Here is a 15,699-nt window from a genome sequence, read left to right on the forward strand (position 1 = left end):
ATTTTTATGTTCTTTACGATGCAGGTTTTCCCATCTCTGGAATAGTTGGCAGTAATAAGGATAAGTTTATGTTGATGAACACAGATATGACCATTAGATTACTTTGATGCTTTCATGTGCCCATGCTGGGAAACCCTGGGTTAACTTAGAGCTCCTGACTGCTCATCCTGGTCCCAGTGTTGGGGTCAGCGATTCCAGATAATGGAAAGATATCCTGAAGATGCTGTCCTCGCTCCATGGTGTACAGGGCTCTGAGGCAGCAGCTGGACTGCCTGTTTAGCCTCATGATTATTATTCACAATAAAATATTAGTCCGTTTGTGTTTCACTAACAAGCCTGGTACAGTTAAACCAAACAGTTACTACATGACGGACACCAATGTTATCCATTTTAATAAAGTTTATGTGTGTATACACAGGTCATGCTGATTACTGAACAAAAACTCAAAGATCAGATGTTAATCAGATTTATTTGCTCTCTCCTTCTTGAACATGTTTTTAATGTTAGCTATAATTCAGAATTGGTGACTGAAATGAGCATGACACATACGAACATCATGAGAGAAAGACTCGATAGTTTAGTTAGTTTGAAAGGCCAAAGCAATGGTATTGACTCGACCAGCGTTAACCTCGCCCCCTGACTGTGATTGGTGAGGCTGACTGTTAAAATTAATTCATGAATTGTCCCTCCTGGCCCTCCATAGACACCCTCTCTACTTTTAGAAATAAAGCATAGAGTTAGGACTGGATCCATTTACACTCCAATAGGTCTCAGCTGCTGGGGGCTTCCCACGATGCACCAAGTATTTCTTCTTCAATTACTGTGTGTTTATACAACACTCTGCATTAGATGGTCTGCTGGAGGTCTCTTCCTGTTAAAAGGGAGTTGTTCCTTCCTATTTTCACCATGTGCTTGTTCATAGGGGGTCATCTGACTGTTGGGTTTTTTGTATTATTGTGAGGTCTTTATAATCAATATTAAAGAGCCAACTGTTGTTGTGCTTTGGCGCTATACAAATAACACTAAATTAAATCAAGTAGGACCTTCATCATGGATCCATAAAGTTTAGTCCATATTATTCAGTCCCAGTTGCTGCCATCTTAAAATATGCATTTCAAAGGTTAATATCACCCTTCTAGATAAAAATCAGAGACTGGTTGAAAAAGTTTAAAAGCAGACTAAAACATAAACTGAACACCTCTGTGGTCATCTGTGGATGTGATTAGTTAACAGGAGCATGTTTTTGTCAAATTTCCATTTCAGTTGTGAATAATTAAGAAGAAAACTGAACGATGGAAATAAAACACAGCTTCGGCAACAGTTGTATTTGTGGACATAAAGCCGTTTTATACAAGTGTGGATTATAAGACAGAGCCTCTTTCATGTGGTGTAAACACTGAGGCGGGTTCGACTAATAAGTGGAAACAGCAGGTAACATCACTATGAAAGTCACTTTTGGCAATCTTGAAGGTGGAGGGATTTTTTTTCCTTTTTCTTTTAATACCGCTTCCCAACAAACAAACTTTAACACAGCAAATCCATGACAGAGGAATAAAAAATAAAGAAAAGGACAGACAAGTTATACAGGTTTGTAGTCCAGCTTAGACTCGAGCTTCTTTGAGTCCGCCACCTTCCTGACGGCCTTCATAAAGTCCTCCTGAGTTACGTACTCACGATCTGAGCGGATGGCAAATAACCCTGAAAATATACACAGAGCCATGTGAGAGAAGAGCTTCTCAGAACTCATCATAGATCTGATATGGAATGATCATCTGACCTGCTTCTGTGCACACGTTTCTCAGGTCAGCTCCATTGAAACCATCTGACAGCTTCACAATGGCTTCAAAATCTGAAAGTAATCATACAGTTAGATCCGTGAAAACGGAGGTCATGTGTCGATTATTCTGCAACAAATACATTAACAAAAGCCTTCAAAGAACAGAGATATCAGTAGTCATGAGTAGGCAGCAAAGAGGAAAGCAACCTGTTGTTCATCTGAGGGATTTTTGTCAAGTTAACTTCCAGGCAGAGCACCTTAAATGAGCAAACTACCAAAGTAACACAGAGTCCGTTTGACAATTGGATAAGTGCAGCAGGACTGAGGTGATGCTCGTCTACTCACCTATTTCTCCGTGCTTGGTGATAGGACTGGAGTGAATCTTAAGGATGTCAAGACGAGCCTGCTCATTGGGCAGTTCAATGTCTGAGGAAGAGACAAAGGAAAGTGGTTTTCTTGCGTGGGCTCACATAGAGCTGACAGAGAAGCTGAACAGGAGAAGTTCTTACGAATTTTGCGGTCCAGTCTGCCAGGCCGCAGCAGGGCAGGGTCGAGAGTGTCAGGTCTGTTGGTGGCCATGATCATCTTGACTCTGTGCAATGTGTCGAAGCCGTCCATCTGATTCAACAGCTGAAAACACACAGACATGTCATGTATTCTGTGTGATTAAGCACCTGTCCACTGCAACGGTAACCATGTTACTGGTGACTACAAGAGTCAAGTTAAAAACAACAAATGTTTGGAAAGGTCTGCTTCAAATTAACAACCGACATACTGACGTGATGTCTTATTGCCTAAACAGACCCAGTACAGACGACTGAAAAGCGTGTTGTGCTGTTAATGTCTTTGTGTTAACATCTGTTATAATAACAACAGATGGGTGGGGTGGGTTGGGTGGCTGCGTCAGGAAGGGCATCTAGGGTGAGTTGATGTGCTGCTTGTGAGCAGCCAAAAGCATTTTTAATCTCACAGACTCGGAGTATCGGGACGCTTTTATTGCTCATGTTAGGATCACAGACGTTCTCTCTTACAACACTGTAACCACACAATTTTACTTTCAGGTAAACTTGTCTCCTGTATAGAAAAATGGGAATGTGTGGTTTGTGGATAGCATAGTGAGTACCAGCCCAGAAATTTGGAGTACTTCTGATTCATGTCACACATGGCAGAACATAAGTGGAGATGCTGTAGCTCAGGGGGGAAAGCAGGCGAGACACTAGCTCCAGTATATGGAATATAGAAAGTACTTAAACATAGAAAGTGCTTGTACGTATGGGCGAATGAGGCACGCTGCATAAGAACAAGTCCATTTTAAAAGCTTTGCATCAATTTGATGGAGATTTTGTGTGTGAGCTTATTTCTCGTGCAGGGTAAAAACGTGCATCCTTACTCACTAAGGGTCAATTATACTTTCATTTGTACTTTGCTTTCAAATTCATTTGGTTTAGTATGTTTCTTACTGTAGATAGTCACTATGTGACTGCAGAGTTACAATAAACTGATAACTGGCAGTTATTATTGGCAGGGACTGATACAACTAAGGACACCCTCCAAGTACAATATAATTCTGTAGAATGGAAAATGAAGTCCAATAAAATGTTTTTTAGTTTTTATAAAGGCACCTAAGCTGGACACTTGGGGTATTGGGTGGATTGAGCACCTTCTGGCTGCAACATGAAAGCATGATGCAAAACAGGCGATCACACTGTTCCATATTTGCTGTTTATATTCAAACAACAAAGAGTGCTGCTGAGTGGTGTTTTGGTGCTTCTGTTACCTCCATCAAAGTCCTCTGAATCTCTCTGTCAGCTGAGGTTCCCTCTGAGAAACGTCGGCCACCTACAGGGAATAACACAAGTATCTCAAGCACCCTTCTAACAATTTCCCTGTAAATAAATACTCAGTACACAACTCTTTTTTGAATGAACTTTGTGCTTGCTGTGTCAGTATTGAAGCTCACACCTGTGACATGGCTTTACAAAGTACTTCAATTTAATTCAAACTGGAGACAAGCAAGCAAATAAAAAGACAGCTCCTGTTTTCAGTACGTCTTAACTTTAAGTATGATCTGAATTTTGGAAATACGGCTTTACTACTTTAACAAAAGAATTTCCCAAATATGGCATAAAGCATTTCCTATCCTTCTCTGTAGAGCTGACACTGACTTACCAATGGCATCAATCTCATCCATGAAGATGATGCATGGCTGGTGGTCCCTGGCATAGTTGAACATTTCTCTGATCAGCCTGGCACTCTCACCAATGTACTTGTCCACAATGGAGCTGGACACCACCTACAGCAGCCACACAGACACACAATAAGCTGAGTGACTGTGTCCAAGTGTGGCAGTACACTTTGATGGAGCTGCTGGGACTCACCTTCAGGAAATTGCAGTCCAGTTGACTGGCCACAGCTCTAGCAAGAAGAGTTTTTCCAGTGCCTGTTTCACAACAAATCATCACTGACCATTAGAAGTACTGGTGGTAGGATTTCAAAGATACTACATCGTGTTCTACTCGATTTATCACATTCACAGACTTGGGTGTCCATGCCACCCGCCTGTCTTCCTGACAACAACACCCCCACCAGGCTTTTACGGCTGATTACATTATGCTCCCAACAAAGAATCAGTGGGGGAAAAAATTGTTGCACCCATAAAACAAACATATCATGGATGTATGATGAAGCCTATTGGCGTATTCAAACCATGCGTTAAGTGAAAATTGGTGTGATTAAATCAGTTCAAGAAGGTGTATTGAAACCAAGACAAGGCTGACATTTTCAGCTTAGGCAACAATTTGCTCCACACTGCATCGAGGTGTGATTAGAGCGTGTAGCCTTTAATGTGTACAGCACTTTGGCTTGCACTGACAACCCAAGGCTAACTAGAGCTGTAGGTTCAAAGTCACTTTTCACATATGAAAAACAATGAAGAACTCTAATTGTGATTAAAATCAGGTGCACTTGAAACACTACAGTGACAAATGAGTAAAATTCAGCTTATTCAGCCTCACTTTAACACAAAGACAAGAAGAAACAGAAGACTCTTTGGACTAAAGTGAGTGAAATCACAGGATTTCTAGGCAAGCTGTGAAAACATTGTATTCTAACTTGATCCTAGCTGTTAGATGTACTCTTCCTCATGCCATTGGGCATTAGGAAGAAATATTCATAGGTTTATGAATGTTTTCAAGAGAATAAAGCATTGTATTGTAGGGTCTACCTTACAACATAAAGCACCTTGAGGCAATTATTGCTGTGATTTGGCGCTGTAATGTGAAAACACCAGGAAATGACAGTTACCTGGGGGCCCATACAGCAGACAGCCTTTAGGAGGAATGATGCCAACTCTCTGGAAAAGCTCTGGGTTGGTCAGTGGGAGCTCAATAACCTGCAGGAAAACAGCAGCAGCCCCATTATTGTAGACTCATTTAAATATATAATGTAAAACAATGACTGGTGAAGGTGAAATCATACAAACAGAACGTAATATAACACTGGAGCCAGTCACACTGAGATCAATAATGCAGAGCACACGAGAGTTGAGGAGGACTTCATTTTTGTTGTACCTCTCTCAGCTCACGGATCTGTTCAGACAAGCCTCCGATCTCAGAATAGGAGACGCTGCCAGGGTCCTCATGGGACATGTTGTACACCAGAGGGTCCACCTCCCTGGGCAGGTACCTGTGAAAAAACAGGCCACACATACACTGGCATCATCACATAAGCCAAGTTCAGGAAGCTTCCTTTTTATTAAGTTTGCAGACGACACCACCCCGATGGGCTTCAGCACAAATAGAGATGGGTATCGTTTAGGTTTTATCCGATACCGGTGCCAACCCGGTACTTTTGAAACGGTGCCGGTGCTTAACACAAACTTTGTCCAAAAACCTCTCATGTTTAGCTGTTTTTTTGTAAAAAGATAACAATGTTAACTTTTTCTGCAGGTATAGGGCATATATGGTATCACTCTTGGCTGGAAGCAGTGCTTAAACAATGGAAAAAACACAAACTTTGTCCAAAAACCTCTCGTGTTTAGCTGTTTTCCACTTTTTCTTTGGTCATTTTAGCCTTTTTGGCCAGGGTGAAGGGAGTATCTGCCATCAAACAAGAAGACAGCCGCATGTAACTACAACGCTGTTTGCTAGTTCACCTTACGTGCATTAATTTAATAACGTGGTTAACCTACTAAACGTAAATTACACACGAACAACATTAAGCTACTCGCCCAGAGAAGAACGGCTGCTGCTGCTATCATCATCCGTCATCATTTCTGCTACACTGGCAGGGCTAGGGTCCAGGACTCTCCTCTTTTGGTTCTTGGGGGATGTTGCTGACTCCGGGTCCGATAACAGACACCACACCCACAGTAGATGTGCTCGGTGTGAGGTCTCGCAGCAAGCTATCAAATACGGTGCGTTTCTCGGCTTTTAAAAAATCCCTATGCGTCGCCAGGTGTTTCATGGGATTTGAGGTGTTACCTCCTTTGCACAGCATCACCTTAAAGCACTTGTTGCAGGCTGCTGAGTTTGCATCTTTTGCTGTGAAGTACAGCAAGACTTTTGACCACTTTGCCTTGGGCATTTTTAATCCGTAGCTCTGCTCTAAAAGAATGTACGTACCTCAGCCCGCCTACTGTCCTTGGAAAGGTAAAATGATCGGCTAGAATCCCAAAAAATTCTTTCCATCGCAGGAAAAATGAAAGCACCGATATAATGGCACCGGATACCAGTGCCCATCCCTAATCACAAAGGGGAATGAGGCTGCTGACAGAGTGGTGTGAAGCCAACAACCTGCTTCTAAACACCTCAAAAACCAGGAAGGTCCTCGTTGCCTTCCGTAAGACTGCAGGGGATTATACCCTCTATGGAGACTGGGTAGAGACGATTTCTGGGAGTTGCAATCATAAATTATCTCTCACGGTTGAAGAGTACACGGGCAATGGCAGTGAAGGCGATGCAGGGTCAGCACTTTGTGCCAATCCTCAGTAAAAAGAGACTGAATCAGAAGCTGCTTGTCCTTACTTACTGCATCTCAGTGTGGTACAGTGGAAGCAGCAGAGCGTCATAAACACAGCACAGAGGATCGTCAGATGCTCTCTGGCCCTTCCTGGAGGAGATCGCCAATTCCAGATGCAGAAGAGCCAAAAACATCCTGACTCCTCCCACCCAGCTCATCATCTGTTCAGCTTAATGCCTTCAGTCAAGCCCTACAGGTCGATGAAAGCCCCCACAACTAGTATGAAAATTATTTAATTTATACTGATATTTAAAGGGAGCTGCAACTGTGATTTCATTATGTCATATAATGACAATAAAGCAAACCCATTTGGAGTTTCCCCACTGCAGCAGACTTATTAATTCAGAGATGTAAAAGTAAACAAACCTGTGTGCTGTGATAAATCTATTGTTTATTAATCAGTGCTGAGGGCCGTACTGCAAAGCAGGAGAGCACTTTGTTGAACTTTCAGTCAGAGCTTTCCTGTGTCATCAAAGCAGCTCTCTTTTTTCCTGGCTGAATTACTATGGTAGCTTATTTTGAATAACAACCTGATAAAAGATGCTGTGTTCCTAATTTGGGTTTTTAGGAAGCTCCACATTTCCTGGGATCTGCTCGAGCCACTCGCCAGGTTTGGGGGTCGCTAGCTTGAGTGCTCCGATTACCACGTGCTCTAGGACCACTGTTGCCTTCACCCTCCACATCTTCTTGAGCACCTCTCTCAGCCCTTATTACTTCTTGAGCTTGTTGTGTTCCTTCTTCCTGGTGTTGTTATCACTATGGCCTCCTTCCTCTGCTTGTCCACTACTATGGTAATAGTAATACTGTTGGTTAGCCACCACCAGCCATCACCATCCTCTAGGTTGTATTCCGTTTTGACCTCTGGACTTCCAGGTCACACTTGGCACAGATGTTTCTGTATACTATTCCAGCCACTTGGTTATGGTGTTCCATGTATGCCCTGCCTGCTAGCATCTTGCACCCTGCTGTTATGTGCTGGATCTCACTGCTTCTTTACACAGCCTGCACCTGGGGTCTTACCTGGTGTGTTAGACCCCAGCCTCTATAAACCTTTTTCTTAGTGCTGTGAGACACGATTCTGGTGAACCAATTCAAAATAATAATCATATCCACCTTACCTCATGATAGTAAGCGTAGTCATGTCCAGAGCCACTCTGGTCCCCGGCTTCAGCTGGGATTTGTCCAACTGGAAGAGTTTCCATTTTATACAGTCAAGTCAGCATTTGTTGAGAAAGTTTGATTAGTGAAAATTAAACAATAAATCATTTTTAATATGTCACAATGTAAACATTGTGAAGTGTGTTTCTTCTTTAGCTGTATTAACCCAATATACAAGAATAAAGTTAGACTGCCACTGCTGATTCAAAAAATTACATAACTCAGTGCTGAATAATGGAGTACTTCCAGCTGATTTACAACATTGTACACAAAGAAACAGACTGGTCATTGGTACAGAGTCTTTTGTAAACCTATTTTTATTTCCTCATCATTGATAAATGATGAAAATCAAATGACTTAGCACTCAAAGCTCTCAGATGTGACTACAGAGGGCTTCCAAACCCTGAAGAAAATTCTGCATTACAAGACAGCACAAACACTAGAATGTGATCAACCCTTACCTGCCTGCGACATCCAACCACATATCGGGGTCCATTGGTAGCCTTTACAATGACTGTAATTTAGGAGCAAAACACAGATGACTTCAGTCAAAAAACAAACGAACCACACACCTGAGTTTAACACTGTAACACATGTCACAGATTCACATTTGTTATTTCCATTGATTACCAGGCTTCAACATAGGTGTTGCATAATGAGCCTGACAGTAGAAGACTAAAGAGAAGTATAAAATCAAATCAGCCTTTTCTACCTCTGCTATAATATATGGGAATTTAAGACTTACATTTCTCCTCAGTGAGTTGTTTGAGCACTTCTCCAACAATCTGCAGGGAAGACAAATAGTTAGCTAATAAAAAAAAATACATCAGGTCCCTTCTGTTTGTGTTGAAATTAGCTTCATGTACTATAGCCTCACTATTAGTTATTTAACTGGGACACAAAGGGGAAAAGGAGAAAAGAAAAATCACTCTTTTGATATTGTCTGCTGTTAGTTTCTCACCTGTAGCACAAAGCAGCTTAGTCAGCTGAAAGTGTTTAGCACTCTAGCGCATTGGTGGAAACTGCTTGTTTCTGTCTGTTGACTTACAACAGCCAGAAATATCGCACATCTAATTACTGTCACTGGCTTCAGATTTCTGTCATCAGATAACAAGTGAACAGTCTTCTCTTTGCATTGCTTGAGTGTGAATGCACTGATGTACAACGTTAACCTTCAGTCTTTAGTTGAAGCCAAATGATTAATTTCCACACGGTATATTTACCTGACCGACGCTTTGGAGAGCCTTGAGATCATTCTCCGATTTCTCGTACTGTTTGGTCTGTTCTCGCAGCTGCTCTCTCACTGGAAAACAACGGACAGTCAACATGTTTCATACACACACACTAAGAGCTAACTGGAACAGTTTGTTATAGCTAATGCTTGCATCAACGTGAAAAGTCAGACGTTAGCTCTACTTATAGCTCTTGATAACATTAACAAATAATGACCTCACATTCTTAGATTAACCGGCCTTAAAATATGAATTATCCAATGAACGGACGAACTGTATCACTGTCGTGTTTATGCTCCTACGCTGGTAGCGAGACCCGGTAGCCTCCATACATTTCCACCAAGAAGCTAACTGCATGACAAAGCACTAGCTAGCTGGTATGCTAGTCAATGCTGCCTGTCCATCTACAAGTAACCAGTCAACTAAACAACACGAATTTCTAGCACGAATGCAAATATCAGTGTTAAATGTTCCTTTACATTCTTTTAGTCGCCCATCAACTTCTTTGTGTTCCAGCAATTTCTTCCTGTAGTCCTGCAGCGCTTTTTCTCTAGTGTCCGCCATGACGCCCCGCTGAATGATGGGAAAATGCGGTGTCACTCCACTCTTGGTTCGTTCACTTACCTCAGTCGGATGCCGAAATTTCGCGCTCCGTGATGTTGCTGTTCGCTGCTGCCTGTCATTTTGACATGCAACACGTGTAATGTAATAACTGATATAACGCTAATGGAAATTAATAAATAAACAAGAGGACCCTATAGAAAATTTACAGAGCTCATCTTAGAAAAGATGAATGTGTTTGGCACAACATTACACTGAGATTATAATTCTGATTGCCAAAAAAGGTCAACATTTATATTATATACATTATATACATTTAATATGGCCACCTTCAACACAACCTGAACTGACTAAGGCAAGGTTTCTTGTAATTTCCTTAAGCATCGTTTTCCAGGGTTCCTGATGAATGATCCCACACTGTTTCAGTAATACTGATGGCCAATCCATGCCTGATAGTCTTCCATTTCGTGTTTTTCTATCTATGCATTTACTGCATTGCCAGTGTCTTTAGCATCGTTGTTATTCCAAAAATTAAAACCAATCAAATGCTTTCCAGATTGTATTTCATGGTCTCCAGTCTTCCATACAAACTGATAATATTTAAAATTTTCACTCCAGTTGTTATGTAATTTTGTATATGTTGGCCTTTTCTCCCCATTTCCCTTTCTAAATAATTTTTTGCCTTACAGCCCCTTCCACTGAGACCATTTTTCAATAGGATTCAGCAAACAGTAGATGAATCAACTAGAGGGACTAAATCAAATCTTTGCTGGAATTTTTCCCCATTTCTTAGGGATATGACTTTCAGATACTGTTCATCTGCTCTGGATAGTCTTTTAGGCCTGAGGCTCTTGTGTCCTTTACTTGTCCAGTTTTCCTAAAATTTTAAGAACATAATGCAAACTATGCTGAGATAGGTTTTCAGCCAATAGCTCTTTAGGATTCATAGTGTTGGTGCAAAAATACTATATTTGTCAGACTTTGTTACCGTTGATATGTAGTCCATTATATTATCCTCAGTCATTCAGACTAGCATAGTTTCCATAATCTTATGATTTACAGTTTAATCCAGGGCAGGTATAACAGGTTTTAAACTGCAGATCTGTTCAGAATTTAAGTCTTTGAATGATCCAGAAACAGAAAGAGTCAGATCAGGAGAACCCAGCAGCAGATTCGGCTCTGAGGGAGTACATTAGTTAGGTCTAATACCCTCCTCAGCTTCTTTCCAAACAGCGGAAAGAAGCTGTGGGGGGTAGGAACAGATCTAATGCCCAGTAATTCATTTGGCTCTTTTAGTGTGCAAAACATGAACATGAATGTGGTAACGGGCACAAAGGCATTTTTGGAATGACTGGCTGGTTCATCAGCTGATGTTCTGGGCAGGATACGCACCACTGGTGTACATCTGCCTGGATGCCAAGCCAAAAGAATTGTGCCATTACTCGCTCCAGAGTTTTGTCATACCTCATATGCCCTGCCATGCGGTTACAATGAGTCTCCTAGAAAATAATTTCCCTTGAGCTTTTTAGCACCAACAACTGAGTGTGTTCCTCTTTGGTGCAAGTGTCACAACTCACTTGATACAGTCTGCCTCTAATCAACACAAAATCCATCTGTCACCCAGTACAGGGTGCACCATTTAACCATCAAAAGCTGACCAAGTGTAGTGTAGACTGAAGGGTAGAATGTCATCACGTGACTGCTCGTGGTGTTAATTATTGGAGCCAGTCCTGATTCTCCTCCTCCACAGAGTCAGTGTTAGACGACCTTATGTCACTGCTGAGCGCAGTGCAGACACTACATGCCCATATCAGTCATGAATGCATCTCCACACACTGGTTATTAAACCCCGGGCAACCTATTCCCAGATTTAAGGGATGCGTTAGGCAGAAACTAACCACTGACTTGACTCTATGTGTTTTGCCCTTATATTTTATTTGTAGGGGCATTATGGGATATTTGTGTATCCCCACATGCACACACCTAACATCCACTAGGGTCCAACCAGGGTTTGGTGGAACAGGGAGCCTGTGCAGGAAAACTAAACACACTAAACTCAGGACAAGGTACGATCAAAATAAAACGAGATACACACCGAGAGTCAGACTGAATATAGGGAACAGAGGGAGCAAGAGGCACGACTAGGAAACAGATGACTAAACACAGAGACAGATTTTAAAACTCATGGTAGACGTGACAGATGACGCAGAGAGGCACAAAAGGGAATAGACTAAATGAATGAAACTCAGAACTAGAAATAAAAATGTTTATACAAATGATTACATTTGGAAGTACAAGGAAACTAACATTTACCAAATGAGAACATGAGAAACATAGAAACACTTGGTTCATAGACCCACTACAAATATATTAATGTTATAGGATGTTATATAATGGAATCAATAGCTCTTTTTTGCTAAGACACGGCATTAGTCCAAGTTTTGAGGTTAACAGCAAGGCTCTAGTAGCTCACCACTTTGTTTCATCATTGTTGCAGAATTGTTGTCTATTCTGATTAAAAACAGTCAAACTGAAGTGTTAAATGTGATGGGCAAAAATAAGTCAACTGGCAGATGATACCAACCTGTTTCAGAAAATAAGGACCAGATCCCTTTAGGCCACTTCTCCAAAGCACAGGGTCTACAGCTGAATAAAAGTGAGATACTAGTTCTGTAGTGTCACTGTAGTTGATATGTAATATACAAAAGAAAAAAGATGTGAAATATTTGGGCATTGTAATGTTACTAACATAAAGCAGTAATATATGTGATAATATAGAAAAGTGTTAGTCAATTTCAAACAAGTGGCAGCAGAGGAAATATATGCAAATATGCATGTGCATATTAAATGTGCAAAATGTGCAATAAATGTGCAAATATATATCTTTGGTTTTTAAACATAAAACTTATAGTTGCAGCCAGAGAAGGTACAACAGTGACCCCTTAGATGGCTTTTTAGTTTTAGTCTCCTTCTTTTACACTGGAATATTGGTTCTGTTACTAGTTAGCTAACATAAACTAATGTAAGTCTATTAGTACCAACCAACCCAATGATGTCAGGTTCTGTACAGGCAGAAGATGGCGCTGAACATGTTCTAAAAATTCTAAAAAGTCACTGAAACATGGAAATGACAAGCAAGCCCTCAAATTAGCGGCACTGTTCAATTATTTTAGTTTTTGTTAACGTCACCCCACCTTTTCTGTGATATAGCTAAGGAGTTTTCTTATCCTTCACATATTGTGTCATTTTAGATATTTTAGTAATTGTGTTTATTATTTATTTTCGATTTTTTTATGCTCAACCTTGGGTATAAAGATTTCTCGAGCGATTTAAAAAGTGCAGGGGGCGTGCTCGTGGTGGACTCTAGCCCAAGAAATCACTACTGTGCAGACTGGCTCTGAATAAATAGCAATCACGGTCCATCAGGTTTGTACAGGTACTGAGTGAAACCGAGTGTTTAAAAAATGAGAATTAACCATTGCAGCCACTCTCTATACTTCTGATACGTTTTTTTTGTTTGTTTGCCTTTTGTTTTAATATATATATAATTTTGATGCTTTCCCCTGGTTGGACAACATCATGCCCATACGCAGTTTGAAGCAGGCTTGGTTGGGAAACCCCACTGACACTATACAAGAACATTTTATGTTTAATATGATCTACTTTCTTGTAATGAAAACGCTGAAAGGCGTTTAAAAGGAGGAGGTGCTGAGGAAGCCTCCGTTACTAACGCCGTTAAAACGAGTTTTTCAGCAGCAGACTGAAGGCTGCCGCATTGGCTGCTCTCACCGTTATCGCGCGCCCCGCAGGTAAAGTTCATTAGTTAGCTGAACTGAAAAACTTTCAAATAATCCCCTTTTATGTCGCTTGGAACTTTTTTCGCGATGTCAACAACAAATCCGGAGGGTACATAGGCTGTGACCCAATTCAGGGTCTGCACGCTTGAAGTATTTTAAGTGTGATTACGTCACCGCCACGCGACGACGGCTGTCCCAATTCGAAGTGTACTTCAAATGCATACTCCAAATGCACCGTCGATTTCCCCAAATATCAAGCGTGGGGTTTTTTTCTCAAACCTTTATTTAAACATCAGTACAATACAAAATGGAATTAAACAGTACCACAATAATGGTGTTGTACTTACAAAAGAATTGTATGCATAGATAAACAAATACGAGAACAGTATTCAGAAACAACAATATAAATATGCTGGGGGAAACTAACTGATCAAGCCAAAGAATAAAGTGATTGAAAGATCTTGATTTTTTCACAAACACCAATAGTTTTTATAGCTTTTGGGTTAGTAGAATTCTTAATTGAGTTAAGATACTGTACAAGTTCAAAGGAGAATACATAAAACGAGGGATGGGAACACACGTGAAAAGACCCAGGAAAACCGAGTTAACGATAAAAACGATAACAAAATAACGCTGAAAACCGATAAAAACCCTGAAAACCATACATTTCACACCTGAGCCTCAACTCTCGCGGCCCGGTACCAAACGACTCATGGACCGGTACCGGTCCGAGGCCCGGGGGTTGGGGACCGCTGTACTAGACGATGTATTTGGTGAAAAAACTGAATATGTGAGGGTAGCCAGTAGTAGCGCAGTGTGGGTACAAAGTTCTCTCTGTAAGTACAGTGAAAGACATTAAAGAATCATATAGAAATATCACTGTTTCTTCGTGTGTATAGAAAATGTACAGTGATTGTAAAGTAAAACCCAGGGTCAACCCTGCGGTTACCCACATAAGCTTAAAGCCTTTCTTCACAGTATAGAGGCCCATGAAACAGGATTTTTGACTTATCCAGATAACTTCAAAGCTGATCCTGAAGTTATCCAATTTTTGAATAGCGTGACTTTGAAAAATAGACGCTGTTTATTATCTAAACTTGCATGAGTTGAAAACTGAGTCCAGTCGACACAATTTAAATTCCATGACTTACATTAATGAACAACAGACCACACTGTAGTGATGGGATTTCCATCTCTTTTTAGAGAACCTGCTCTTTTGGCTCGGCTCACTAAAAAGAGCCGGCTCTTTCGGCTCCGAACCGGCTCTTCAGGTTGTTTTGTTGCTTTAATTAATTTATTATTAACAATAATATAAAATTATGCACAAAAGGAATTACTAATGTAAAAAAAAGAAGTTGTTTTATTTATATATGTTTATATATAAATATAAACCGCATATATTTATATATAAACACATATAAATATATGCGGTGGCCCCTAGAGACAGCATTTCTAGCATTAACTGAACTTCCAAAACAGAGCTACCTAGATCACTTAAATGACACAATTGAAAGCATGTGTGTATTGTTTGTGTATTTATACACAAGCACTCATATATATTCAAATAATTTAAAAAAAAAAAAAGTTCATTTACCTGTTACTACCACACACCAAATCCGGTCGTTGGTACTTGCTGGCTTGTGTAGCCACTAGGTAACAAAGCTCAACACTGCGCCCTAGCATCCTGGCACACTTCTGTTGTATTTTGTACGTGTTTTGAGTTTTTATGTGCTTCTGAGTTTGTACATGTTTTGGAGTTTTTACGTGTTTTGCAGTTTTTACATGCTTTGTCTCTAGGGGCCACCGTAAATATACTTTTATTTATTCACTCCACATAAAATGTAATAAATAAATCATATAATACAAAAACCAACTATTCACATTTCGACTTTTAACTATTTAAATTTTCAGCTTTTTCTTTTTACAAATTTAAAGTGAAACAACACAAAACACTGCAAACCACAATACAATTAAATATAAAGTACGTCGTTCACATCAAACATCCGGCTCTAAGAGCCATTTCGTTCGCGACCGACACATCACTACTCCATAGGTTCTCTGTAGTCAAACGCATACGCAGCAGCGTCTCGCTTACCTTGTCCAATCCGAGAGCTACGTGTATCACACGCGGGGTTCGGAGTTCAGAGGTTGCCAA

General features: G+C 40.6%; 1 protein-coding gene and 1 long non-coding RNA gene across 2 annotated transcripts; both read right to left on the reverse strand.

The window, feature by feature from the left end:
* Positions 1–450: 450 nt before the first annotated feature.
* On the reverse strand, positions 451–9,799 carry psmc6 (proteasome 26S subunit, ATPase 6). The gene is made up of 14 exons (XM_006796271.3): positions 9,666–9,799; positions 9,178–9,257; positions 8,700–8,739; positions 8,416–8,468; positions 7,915–7,982; positions 5,347–5,461; positions 5,081–5,168; positions 4,156–4,217; positions 3,947–4,070; positions 3,555–3,616; positions 2,287–2,407; positions 2,123–2,203; positions 1,778–1,849; positions 451–1,698 (listed from the first exon to the last, which is right to left on the reverse strand). Exons 1-14 carry the CDS (start codon positions 9,748–9,750, stop codon positions 1,580–1,582), a joined length of 1,170 nt encoding a protein of 389 aa, XP_006796334.1. The 5' UTR covers positions 9,751–9,799; the 3' UTR covers positions 451–1,579.
* Positions 9,800–9,836: 37 nt separating this feature from the next.
* LOC102778149 (uncharacterized) lies at positions 9,837–15,664 on the reverse strand. Its single transcript, XR_437123.1, has 3 exons — positions 15,640–15,664; positions 12,332–12,393; positions 9,837–9,862 (listed from the first exon to the last, which is right to left on the reverse strand). It is a non-coding gene; the product is annotated as an uncharacterized LOC102778149 (long non-coding RNA).
* Between the last annotated feature and the right edge of the window lie 35 nt (positions 15,665–15,699).

This window comes from Neolamprologus brichardi, chromosome 15 (assembly GCF_056152115.1).
Source record: "Neolamprologus brichardi isolate AB-2024 chromosome 15, ASM5615211v1, whole genome shotgun sequence".
In the NCBI taxonomy this organism is placed as follows: Eukaryota; Metazoa; Chordata; class Actinopteri; order Cichliformes; family Cichlidae; genus Neolamprologus; species Neolamprologus brichardi.

Bases quoted from the DNA above. Each gene is read 5' to 3' on its own strand.
- psmc6 (XM_006796271.3), bottom strand. From the start codon at position 9,750: ATGGCGGACACTAGAGAAAAAGCGCTGCAGGACTACAGGAAGAAATTG. The intron at 7,983-8,415 runs GTAAGGGTTGAT...AAACTCTTCCAG, and splicing joins TGGTTGGATGTCGCAGGCAG to TTGGACAAATCCCAGCTGAA. The intron at 1,699-1,777 runs GTCAGATGATCA...GTATATTTTCAG, and splicing joins AAACGTGTGCACAGAAGCAG to GGTTATTTGCCATCCGCTCA.